Consider the following 13114-nt stretch of genomic DNA (forward strand, 5'->3'; position numbering starts at 1 on the left):
GTATAGCTTTCATAATAGTTCTATGAGGGTTTCTGAAAAGTTCAGACCTATAGCATATATAATACAGAATGTCCGCCGAGAAGATATATTGTGTATTTTTAATTTGCCGCGATTTTGGTAAATTTTGAAAATCTGTGAGTTGAGAATAAAAGGATATTTTGATTGTTGAAACATTTCAAATCAATCAACGATTATAGTTACAATAAAATAATTATATGTTTTTTTACCACGAATATCTTCTTATAAAACGTTATTAATGTGTAGTGCATGATTTGGAATAAACATGGCCTATTGTTAACATAGTATGAATTGCAAAATTGGGGACTTAAGTCGTATTCAGAAACTTTGAGTTCCTGTGGTCAGAATCCTGAACAATAATTAGATTAAGATTTGAAATTAACATTGTTATTTTTATTATTAAAGTTATTAATTTCGGGATATTTACCATGTTTTTTTTATTTTTGCTCGGTGGAGATCGATATTTCGACATTGTCTACGAATGTCTTGTTCACGAGACTGAAGTTTGCTGGTAGATGGTTGATGATGTTGAAAGTGACAATAGTAGTGGTGACTGGTGTTTACGCAGCAAACGTACGAGAAAGGAGGTAGTCCGATATGGATACTTCTAACTCCGACATTAATAACTTTAACAATAACTTTATTTTGTTATTAAAGATTCAATAAACACAATGTAATGTTCACATATAAGATTTATTTAAAAGTGACATTAAATTTATATTATATTTAAATGTCTCGCCGTGCACACACACCGTTTTCACCCGCGCCATATTCATATATATTCTATATTCCCGCGCTTAATTATAAAAAATTGTAAACGAGTTAAACTCTTTCATTAAATCAAAATTCATATTCATTAAATAATTATGTAAGTGTATCTGCTAAGCGGACATCCTATATTTTGATCAAATTTTAAACGACGAATTTAATAAATGTATAAGGTCTAGTGCCGTCTCAGCTTAATTGAATATAATAAGATATTATTATGTAATGTAATATTACTAAACCACAGTTAGTTAAACTAAAACACTGCCTTTGTTGTTCTGTCAATTTTTTTATTAATAAAATAATATTTTTTCATTTTTTCCATATAATTTTATACAAAACTGTCTTCAAAGGAAAACAGATAATAAAAAAATGTGACAGACAACAGAAGGAGGTTATATACTTAAGATATTATGACGTTTCATGATCACTTCATTTCCTTACATCTAAATATATTATGTATTAAAATACTAAACTACAATCCTAGTTACTACAACACTCTCTAATGTTGCCCTATCATATTTTATTACTTGTCATTTCCTTTGAATGTTACCATATTTTAACATAATATATACATATTTTTTTTTTAGTTTCAACTATAGGGGATTTTTATTATATTTTTTAAACGAAATGCTGCGTAAATTCAAAGGATTATACTTTGTTTTGTTTTATATTTATCGCGAAGGCAAATAATATATTTAAGTTTTACATACATCAAATAATTTCTATATATATATATATATATATATATATATATATATATATATATATATATATATATATATATATATATATATATATATTTATTTATTTTATAAAATCCAAATGTTTTTAATGGAATGGTTTTCAAAGGAACATTAGTAAGTAATAAAATATATGACAGACAACAATAGGAGGCTAAATTTCTAAATATTGTGGCCATTCGTGTAATTTCCATGATTATTTAACACCTATTTACCCTATCAAAAAAACGTGTTAAATTAATCCAACTTATTACTTATAAAAAAATCTTAGTACCTTATATATTTCAAAGAAGTAAGCAAAAATATAATGTAATACGTTAGAAGCAAAAACAAACATGTTTATTATCAGTTATAGCAGAGTCTTACGTCCTACTTTAATAGTTGTTAAATAAAGCTAGAACTTATATTATTTACAAATATGAGTAAATAAATTTGATGACATGTACCGAAATGGAATAACTTAACAAGCTCAAGATTTAAATAATTAATAAAAAGTTATAATATATTAAAGTGTCAAAAATAGAAATGTCATTTTTTTGTTGTTGTTCAAGGAATACAGACTATACACAAAACATCATTGTTAACTTTATATTAAATAATTCTATTTTCAAAATTACGACAAATACTGCAATACTAAGTTTAAATAATAAATGATAAAGCGAAGTTAATACGAAAACTCTAAATGAATTTAATGAAACTTTATCAATAAGTAAAAAAAATATATATTTGTATGATAACGATCGTTTAGTTATGGATAAAAGTTTATACATGTTTTTATTGATAATATATATAATATAATTAAAGATATCAATCAACAAATACAATTAAGTCCATTTCAATTTGTCCATGTATTTTTACATCTTCATTTAATTACAACTATCTGTACAACTAATATTTTGTTGGTGTGATGCGGATTTTCAATCTTATGTGTTAATTTTTATATTATTTATCCTATTATATATATGTTTTTATAACATAATATATACATGTATCTAATAAAATAATTACTTGTATTATTTTAAGGAAAAAAAAAGTTAACAGCGGAAATTTCAAATAAGATAAGTTTCTAGTGCCTCACCAGTTGGCGCCACTAGTGAGTAAGAATCTATATATGTTAGTAGCACAAAATAAATAAGTATTAGGTTATGGTTTTGTTATGAAAGCGTTTCCAAAGACAAAATTCACAAAAGCAGTGGTTGACGGTAGTTAGTGGGGATAACTGTACCACCTCTAACAGAGATCTTTTTATCAATCATAAATATAGTAAATAAAGTTAACGTTCAGTAACATTTGACATTTCTAGATGTTACTTCAATTTTTACCAGCATGAAATTCGGTCTTTTTGGAATTTTAAGACATATTATCTATTATATATAAATATATATATATCTTTGTACGGGTGGGGGATGATAGCAACGTTACTAGGATATACTGGTATACACACTCATAAAAAGTTAAGAAAATATCTTAATGTTGATATCCACTCGGAAACAATTATTACAAATTTCAACTTTGAAGTCATAAGATTAGAGGTCAATTTTGAATGATAGCCTTTTTTCTTTATCCGTCCGGAGTTAAGGGCAGGGGTTGCTAGTTAATTAATGAAATATAAATAATTAGGTGTCATTGGAATGAAATTAAAACAAATAATATTATACAGATACATAACTAAAATTAATGTTTAAAACCTATGATATAATTACATAATTAATATGTACTCGACTAATTAATTAAAACTAATGCGAGAGACACACATCCGCTATATGTACATTGGAAGGGTCATGTCACATTTTTAACCTTTAATTTTTATGAATTCTTTTGACCATAATTTATATCCCTTCTAAACCTAACTTAACTCCTAATTGAGGTGGATTTCATTTTGGTTGTAGTAGTTATTTTGAGGCCTAATACTGTATTGCATTTTTTTGTTGAATTTACTTACAAAAAATTGCAATATAATAATAGATAGTTTTTTTGCTTTTTTTTTTTAATTTTTTTATACAAATCGTTGAGTTCAAAATATCATTCGAATTTTAATCTAAAATAAAGATTTTTTTTTAATTTATATCCCACAAAAAACATGCTGTGGGAAGTTGCCAAACATTTAAAAAATAATTGAATTTGTTTCTACTAAAATCATTACTAAAACTCATTGGCAATTTCTTAAAGAGTAAACGAAATCAACATATGTATGTTTATCTGTATGTTTTATCCAAAAATTTAGAAATATTACTCCATGGAAGACCCTTTGAATATATTAGAATAATACTTAATTCTTTAGTTAAAATTTTCTTAACATAATCGCTAAATTCGGTTTTAAGCATCCTTACATTTGTTATAACGGTTTTTTGCACAACATAATTTTAAATTATTTATACAGGCAAAATACAAAAAAGAAATAACCTTAAAATTTAAATATTTAAGTAAATTATATTTAAACATAATTCATACGAGGCGGACTGCCGACAACAATATAATCAAATCAATATAAACGAAAAATAAATGTTAATATCACGACTATTATCCACGTAGAACGAATTTCATCAATAAAACTGTCATCAAAAACGAATACACAAAAAGGCGAATATATCAAAAAAGTATTACACGCCTTAGAGCATGCGTTAAAAAAAAAACCTTTTCAAGATATCCAAAAATAATCCTTACTACATTTAAAGTTAACTTTATCTTATTAATTCAAATATAATAAGTAGTATTAAGTATTAAATGAATTTAGTTTAGTTCGAATCTGTGTCACGTGACTTGTGCTCGAAACAAAACTGGCACACTCACTCAAACGAAAAAATACTACGTTCTGTTCCAAATTCGAAAAATAAAATGTACTGGTGAGTGGGTGGTACTTCTCCAGTCGGATCTTCACAAGACCCTACCACCTGGAATACTTATTTTCACATTACTAAATTAAAAATATATATATAATTAATTCGCCTGCTGATATATTCGTTTTTGAAAACAGTCAATTGTACTTTAAAATTAACATTAAAAACTAATAATTGAACGAAGGAAGTACAAATGAAAACAATCAACTAAGTCTAAAATGAAAATGAAAATTACAAAAAAATGGAATCGTAGCGAAAGTAACTTATTCATAGTTACGGAACAATCTCGAAAAAAAAAACAATTTTTAGACAATAAAGGTAATATGTTGCCGCTACTAATAAATCAATCAATTTTTTTTTTACGTTTTAAAATAATATTACTGCGGCAACACTTTTAATGCAAACAGGTACTCTTAATTGTTACAAAACTAATCGTAACCTAAGGTGATATCAATTATAAGATACAATATACTCGTAATTATGAGTTTAATATGATTTAATTTATTAAAATAATAAGAATCTTTAATATCGAACTGACTTACTTCTAGTTTAACTAATTTAAATTGTAAAAAAAACTAAGTTAAGAGCTACACAGATTTGTTAAAAGTAAGCAGTATGTGTTAATTAAAATATAATAACTAAACTTTGTTAGTAAAGTAAAACTGGCAATTAAATAATTGTGATATAATAGAAACAAAAAAGTACAATAAAAAAAATATTGTGAAATCATTTTTTTTTAATTATATATATCAAGAATTAAATTGAACCACCAATTAGAAGAAGGGAATAAATCCAAAAAATAGGAACGGAGATAATAAAAAAATACTTTATAACTTTTTGCTTTCAACTTATAAACTTATGGGAAATCAATGATTTTAAGAAAATATCAAATCTGATTTATTCACCAACAGGCCTGCCTTAAATGTATAATACTATATTTAGCCCTACGTCTAAAGAATATAAGAGTGTATAAAAGTGAATATGTCAAAAAGTGGCGTTTATTCCCTTCTTCCAATAGTTGGTTCAATTGTGTTTGCATTTGTTATTTAAAAAATGCAAAAAAACATTGAAGCTAGAAACAATTTTTGTGTTAATTTATATGAACAAGATACATACACTATTTGCAATATATACATACCTGCCCATACCTACATACTAATTTACGATTTGCACGCGTTAAGATAATATGAAATAAAAGTTATATTAATTATTTCCTAAATCTAGGTATTTTAAATTCTAAAAAATACAAATTGGTGTGATTTAAAAATTCTAAAACATACAGACAAAGAACGACGATAAAAACATATTTAATTCGATACTATCTTAGTTTGAAACTACATTAAACTCATCCAATTTGGTACCTACTATTTATTTTTAATTAATAATAATTTTAGTATGCAACACTATATTTTTTTTTAAATCACACCAACGCTACTTAACCAAAAGCTATATTTTATCACTCCGTTGACGAGTATGTTTTAAAAAACGAACTATTTTGAAAACAAAAAAAAATAGACGTAAATAAGAAAGTCGCTTACATCATAAACCGTACGTACATTACCAGCTCACTCATATTTAACATCATATTTCAACTACATATTTCACAGCATTCAAGTAGTAAGCACACGTGGTTTTGCCAATATCATATTTATAAGCGCGTATATTTTTAATCTGTATTTTTTTATGTCACTGTCATAATTGTTGAGAAGCTTTCATTAGTGTAGTTTTTTTAATCAATTAACAATAATTATATACATCCATTTTGTGTTGTAACATCCTTGATATTTTTATATCTCGAACAAAATGAAAAAACGTTTTCGCCAAATTCGGATACACAGATTAAATTTTGATATATATAAAAATATAACATTCTTTTCCATTTGAAACATTATAATTATTTTTCATTTTTAAACACTAGAAGATAATCTTATTTTATAAAATCATAAGTGTAATTTCATTCACATCCTTATGTTAAACCGAAAATATTTAATTAAAATAATATTATAAAATTTGAAATCATTCGATTGTATAATCGATTACGTATACGGCTTCTAATGGAATTAAGTCTCATGGAAGAATTCTCAACTAGAGTAAATACGTTTAGTATAAAGCCGCATTTACACGTCCACGCGGGCGACGAAGCGAGTAACAATCGTATTGGGTTCGGTTTTCTTTACACGATTCAGAGGGAATCGATTACGTGTGTACAGTCAGAGTAAGAAAACCTTCTTCCTTTATTAAGTCATAAACTCTTAGTACCTTTTGAAACTAGGGCACTAAACTGACAACTGAGTATAAAATTAAACTTAAATAGTATGATAACTTGGTTCAAAATAGTATAAAATCTTTGGACTACGCCTAGTTTTGTATCAACATAAATCATTTTAATGGCGTAATTAGTCATTACAAATTTAAATTGAATATGATATCTTCTACTGAATTGTCAAATGATCATATCTGTCAGTGTCATATATTCTCGATCGGTAAAGCAGATTATCGCTCATACTGAGCACACGAAAATAGATCTTAAGGTGAAGAAACTTTTTTCACCCCGACTGTAAATTCGAATACGAATAGTAACTCGTGTCACTGTCAATTTGTTAAATATCGAACGGAAAAACAAACAAGCATGTGTAAATGCGTAGAACGAAATATGCGATGCAGGGAACAGATAAAACAAAACGTATTTAAATTTGAGAATTTTGCCAGTGGTTCCTAAGTGTAATTAAAAATATTACATTTAATAGAATTATCGAAACCGTATACAATCGAATTATTTTATAATAAAATATATATATATATATATTAATTTCTTGCATTACACCTTTAAATCTTAGATAATAAAAACATGTTGAGGGGAAAAAACAAAAATTTAAATACAGAAATTAACGCAAAACTAATTGTTTAACAAAATAGTTACCAAACACTTTTCAAAATTCAACGTTTAAACGCAGTTTAGTTTTAATATAATATGTCAATTTATAATGACAAATATATAATAATAACATAAATTTTCTTTTCCTTTAGGATATTTTAAATTGGTCTAACCAAATATAAACGTTCATACCAAAACTATAAATATATAAGAATTATATATTTAAGACATTTTTTTTATACAACTATGAATATATACGTATAAAAGTTCTTACTCGAAATGTAAACATTTATTAAAAATACTGAAATTTTGAATTTCATGATTTTGTTACATATGAAATGGTATAGTTCAAAATATTAATATTTATTTTAATTTACACAAGAATATCAGCCAAAAGTCGTACATATAAAAATAAATTTAAACTGTGGCTTCGAATGTCGAATTTATTTTAAAAAAAGAATCTTCAGTGTTGCCAGGATTGTGAAGAATTTTCATTTTAAGTACAGCAGATAAATATAAAGGATATCGTAAAATGTTACCTCTGATGATATATATTCAAAAAGGCTTGTTCTCCTCTTGCTTCACCACCCCCATTTCCTGGAGCAGCGTCTCTATGCCATCCGGCATGCGGCCTTGGTCGAGTTCGAGATTCCATTTGTAATACTGAAATTACATAATCGAACAATTGATAAGCGTGAATAGCAAAAGTGAAATCAATATTCCACCAAAGACGTTTTCATGTAAAATGTTGGCAAAAGTAATAAATGAATGGCCCCTGATGTGGATCCAAGCTTTTAACTCCACGAGGCCTAGCTTCACATACTCGACCAAAGTCGACTCTACTACTCGAGTCAAAATAATATGTAAAGAACGAAAGCTATGCTAGTACTTGTGTGATTCTTTACACCTAAAAAAATCATCGTTTGTCTCATCGATGAAGCAAAAAACAGTTGATATAATTGAATACGAAACAAGTTTATACACAAGGAATGAATTTGAAGCGAGCAACAAAGGTACATTGATCTGAACCGGCAAAGTAATAATATGTCCGATTTATTATTAATAAAGTATAACTTTCGTATTGAAAAACCCTGCAGTTCAAAAATGTTTTTGATGTCTTTGCTAAATCTATTCAAACTTGGTAGAGCTTTGTGCAAGCCCGCCTGGGTAGGTACCACCCCCTCATCATATATTCTACCAAACAGCAATACATAGTATTTTTGTATTCCGTTATGAAGGGTGTGTAAGTACAGACTCTAAAGACATCTTAGTTCCGATGTTAAGTATTGGTGCTGACAGCCTATAGTGTTTAATTTAAAAGGCTTTAGATTGGCGATAGTGAATATTTCTTACCATCAGTAACAATGGCGATTTTATCAATCACTAGAGATTTCACTTCTTGGTACATACCCAAACCATTTCTCTCAAGTTGATTTAAGAGACGGAATACATACATAGTTCAAGCTTTTGGAAGATCGTTTTTCGTTCTAACTTATTGTTGGATTTTTCAATATTTACAAAAATTCCCGCAACATAATTGATAAAAACGTATCTAACCTTATCGAGTTCCTTCCTCAGCGCAAGTACTGATCTCTCTCGATCAGCCACCAACTCTTCCAAATACTGGTAACGGAGCTTCTTGCGGGCGCGACACTCACGCGCCGACTGCCTGCTTCGTTCTGAAAACATTGACTAATTACCTAATGTTTTTTCCCACAAAATTACGTTTGACCACTGTTTTGAGGTCTCCCCATATCTATGAACTAGGAACCAGCTGAAGTCGAATGTGTATCACCATTTTTTTTCCATTATTCGCATAAAGAGGATTAACGCCGATCGGCCTTTACGGCAGCGATTATATTATGACACGAATTAGCTGTAGCATCAAGTCAATAAAACCGATAAAAATAGCTCCCTATCGCGCCATTCGACGCTATTCGTCGCGATAAAATCGCGCGTCAGTTCAACCCGAGAAAGCAAGTGCATGTAAATCGACGAATATATTAGGTCATATGATATTACAAGTTATTACGTTTGTGTAGATACTCATATAAGAAATAAATATTGATAATTTGGGATAGGTTACTTATTCGGATGTGATCGGTTTTACGAATTTTGCCGATGCTACAGCTAAGTCGTGTCGTACTTTACCTTATTTATTAATCGCATCCGTTTAACAGCTGTTGCGCCGGTTGTTCAACAGTTGTGACCGCAAAATAAGTTGGTTTCAGATTGGCAATAACAAAATATGTTTTATCATTTTCCATCGACTATCTTTAATTACCTGCTATAGATAAGGTAAAATACATATATATGCCTCATTCAACTTAGCAGATGATTAACGGTAACAAACATCGACGCGTCGACGCTTTTCGACGCTCAATAGAGATTGAGCGTCAAAAAGCGCCGTCAAACTACCACATCGGCATGCTTACTTGGAATGCTTAATGTGTCAGTATGGCTACTATCAGCGCCGAATTCAAACAGCAGAACCGTTTTTCCGTCGGTAGTGGACGCGATTTTCTCCCTTAATAACATATTCATAAAGGTCTCTCTGTCCGATCCACATTGATAGATCTAGAGAGGCTCGAACAAGAAAGTACTGAATGATGTATTTACTACTAACGAAAACTTAAACTAAAATAAAACTTGCAAGTAGTACTTGCAAATAATAGGAACGAATTTCTTACGTTCATAAAAAATGTTGAAGTATCGCAATGCAGCTTCTAAATCAAGTGGTGTACACTTTCATTGTGAACATTTTTTTTTTGAGATATTACAAAAAGAATTTAGATTCATTTTAGAGAAATATCATTATAATTTTGTGAACAAAAGACAAATAGAATATATAAATGAGCGTGCTAAGCCGATCCCCAAGTTACTTTCAGACATCGTAATGCAACGCAGCACCCTGTATCACTGGCGCACGAGCTATCAAAGTAAATATATTTTCGAAAGATACTACAACTACAACCGAATATAACTATAACGCTACACTGATTTATAAGAAACTACCGATAATCCTTAACTCTAAATGTAAAAAAGGGAAAGGCTGAAAATTAATATAATACATAATATAATACACAGACAAGTGTAAATTAACAATCATAATAATATTCCAAAACTAACATACAGAGTAATTTTATATATCTGTTAACCTACTAGCCGAGTTAACAGATATATAAAATTACTAGTTGTCACCCAGAGTTTCGCTGGCGTTACAGAAGTTGGTCGTTAAGTGTTAGGCATAAAAAATAGCAAATATTCTTCCTTTGAATTCAATCTTGCTTTACCAAAATTCATCAAACTTGGTTTGGCCGTGAAAGAGAAATATGCAGACAGATATCATTTTGCTGTGATAATATTACTATAGTTGAACCAAAGACTTGTATTTACACGAGCAATTACCACTGAATTTTTAAGTGCCTAATATAGGTATGTGGCTAGAATTATACAATTTCGTGAATATATGTAACCTCCATGTGTTGGATGAAGTTCTGACGTATATTGTCCGCATTAGAGTAGCGTATTGGGAATTGCCTAAATCTTCTCAAATAGATGCCATAGCCCAACACTTGGAATGTCCAACAGGCAGATACTACTGCTAAATTGACTCTGATTTTGATGCTGATTTAATAACGATAATGTAAATGTATTTTGGTATATCCAAATTTTAAGGCAACAAAGGCCAGATCTGGCTTCTCCAAAGTTCTTTATAATTGTTATGGCTTTCCGTCATTTCGAAATACAAAGTCCAGTTGTTGTTTCAGTTGAAGTTTAAAAAGTGTTTTAATCATTTTTAAAACAAAAAAATACTTCAGTAAGAATACTCACGTAACGACAACAATTTTAAAACATTAACATTCTAACTAAAGTCTACATTTTTATATTGTCGGGTTTTATTTGGGACCACTTGTTGCCAGGTTACCAATTAGATCTATAATAAAATATTAAATATTCCTTAGTAACATTTGGACTAAGATTTATGTGCACAGCCTTTGTTTATACTGGCTCAGTCACCCTTCACACCGGAACGCATCAGTACTTATTATTGTTGGTTACCGGTAGAATATACGGTAAGTATCTACCCAGACAGTCTTGCACAAAGTCATATCACTAAACATACTTAAGACACCGATTAACAGATTACAAACTTGAAACATTGACCGCTGTACATGTATGAACATATGTATATTTTCAAAAAAGAGGTAAGGTTTTATACTAACATAAATAATAAATAGTCATAAATTGCCCCTAGCGTTACACCACCTTAACCTCTAAACCGTTCAAACGATAATAATGATATAATTAGTACTTAATATGTACAATATACATATTTGCACAGGTACGATAAAAACGGTTTTTTCAGTGTCAAAATCAAAATATAGTTGATTCAATGAAAAAATTAAAAACATTTTTGAATCGTCATTTAGCAACTATATTAAGTGAAGCTGCCACCGGTGATATAAAAGGAAAGTCTTCGCCGAATATACATCTACATATCTAGTAGATAGAATAGTACTCAAATAACTATAAACACAGCAATCAGAAAATCCAATGCACATGACCAAACTTAATAGATCACCAACCAGTACCAACGACTACTACGCGTTACATTGAAAAATTATTTCGCTTTTGCAAGACTTAACATATTTTCTAACTTGTAAACCAGTCTATAACAATAAAAAAATATCCTAAAATAGCTTGCAAATTCAGATCCTTGAGGTAGTTCATAGATCAAGTATTGAATAGGCTGTTACTCACCCAGTTTAGCCTTCATGTCCTGCTTGTCGAGTTGCGCCTTTCTGCCGGGTCTGCGGCCGCGCTTGCCACTCTCCCTCCTCTCGCCCCCCTCCGCACCGGACGCGCCTGTTGACCCGTACACCCCGCCCAGGGATTCCTGTCGAACGATTGTTGTGACGTTAATATAGCAGTCAATATACTATATAAAAAAGTAAAGTTACACAAAAAATAAAAACGGTAAAATATTTTAAGAAATAATTATGAATATAAATATTTCAACAGGTTTCTTTTAATTAATTAAAATGAAGGTACAAGAAGGAAATAACGTTACATCAATTTGCTGATCTTTTGAAAATGGGAAATTCTATTTTATTAATAAACGAAACCATTCAAGTAAATTGCTATCAAAAAAAACACTGGCAGCTTTTGTCAAAAAAATCCATTTTATATTATTTATTAGAAGTTAAGGGACCCAGTAAAAGATTTTGAATTTAAGAGATTGATTTTTTATTTCTAGTACCTACATATATGCCGAAAAATATCATATTAAAAATTCCATATTTAAATAGCGCGCGAAATCGCTACTTGAACAATATGGCGGTGCAATGGGGTCGGTGACGTCACTTACCTGTATTTTAATCTGTGATACATATAGCAAAAAGGTTAACAAGCAAGTGAATTCATCATAAACCCAGCCAATCAGGAGCGTTTTGTGTCACGTGATAAACGTTTAAAAATGCATTTTTACTTATGGATTTTTGAATAAATTAATTATTATTTTCAAGTTTCGTTAGTAAATAACCATTTTTCAAATCATAATACATAATGTTTACAACAATTCACACTTTATTTTTCGCATTGTCAAATAGCCTACAACAAAGCACGAGTTTAAATTAACATAAATATCGCATCAATGAATCGCATGAATGAAAAATGAAATCAACTAAATATTTAAAACGTTCCACATTTCATCAACGCAATTTTTTAAACATATTATGTCAAACCAATGAAGTTTCGATACTCAACGAGCTATTAACAGTTTCGCTTTGACGAACTATAAATAGATTTGTACGTTTGTTACAAAAGATTGCCAAGCTCTTCTTAATCCTATATTCATTTTATGAAATGTTTAA

The 13114-nt window shown here is 29.2% G+C and overlaps 1 protein-coding gene across 1 annotated transcript in view; it reads right to left on the reverse strand.

Annotated features, from left to right (window-relative positions):
* Nucleotides 1-7474: 7474 nt before the first annotated feature.
* The window catches only part of LOC124537938 (REPTOR-binding partner), a 28341-nt gene continuing 22701 nt past the window's right edge, over nt 7475-13114 (reverse strand). The window contains exons 2-4 of the mRNA XM_047114910.1: nt 12003-12138; nt 8796-8917; nt 7475-7901 (exon numbers count right to left, since the gene is read on the reverse strand). Of these exons, the coding sequence (XP_046970866.1) occupies nt 7794-7901; nt 8796-8917; nt 12003-12138 (366 nt within the window). The 3' untranslated portion in view covers nt 7475-7793. The remainder of the gene's footprint in view (nt 7902-8795; nt 8918-12002; nt 12139-13114) is intronic.

This window comes from Vanessa cardui, chromosome 19, assembly GCF_905220365.1.
Source record: "Vanessa cardui chromosome 19, ilVanCard2.1, whole genome shotgun sequence".
Lineage (NCBI taxonomy): Eukaryota > Metazoa > Arthropoda > Insecta > Lepidoptera > Nymphalidae > Vanessa > Vanessa cardui.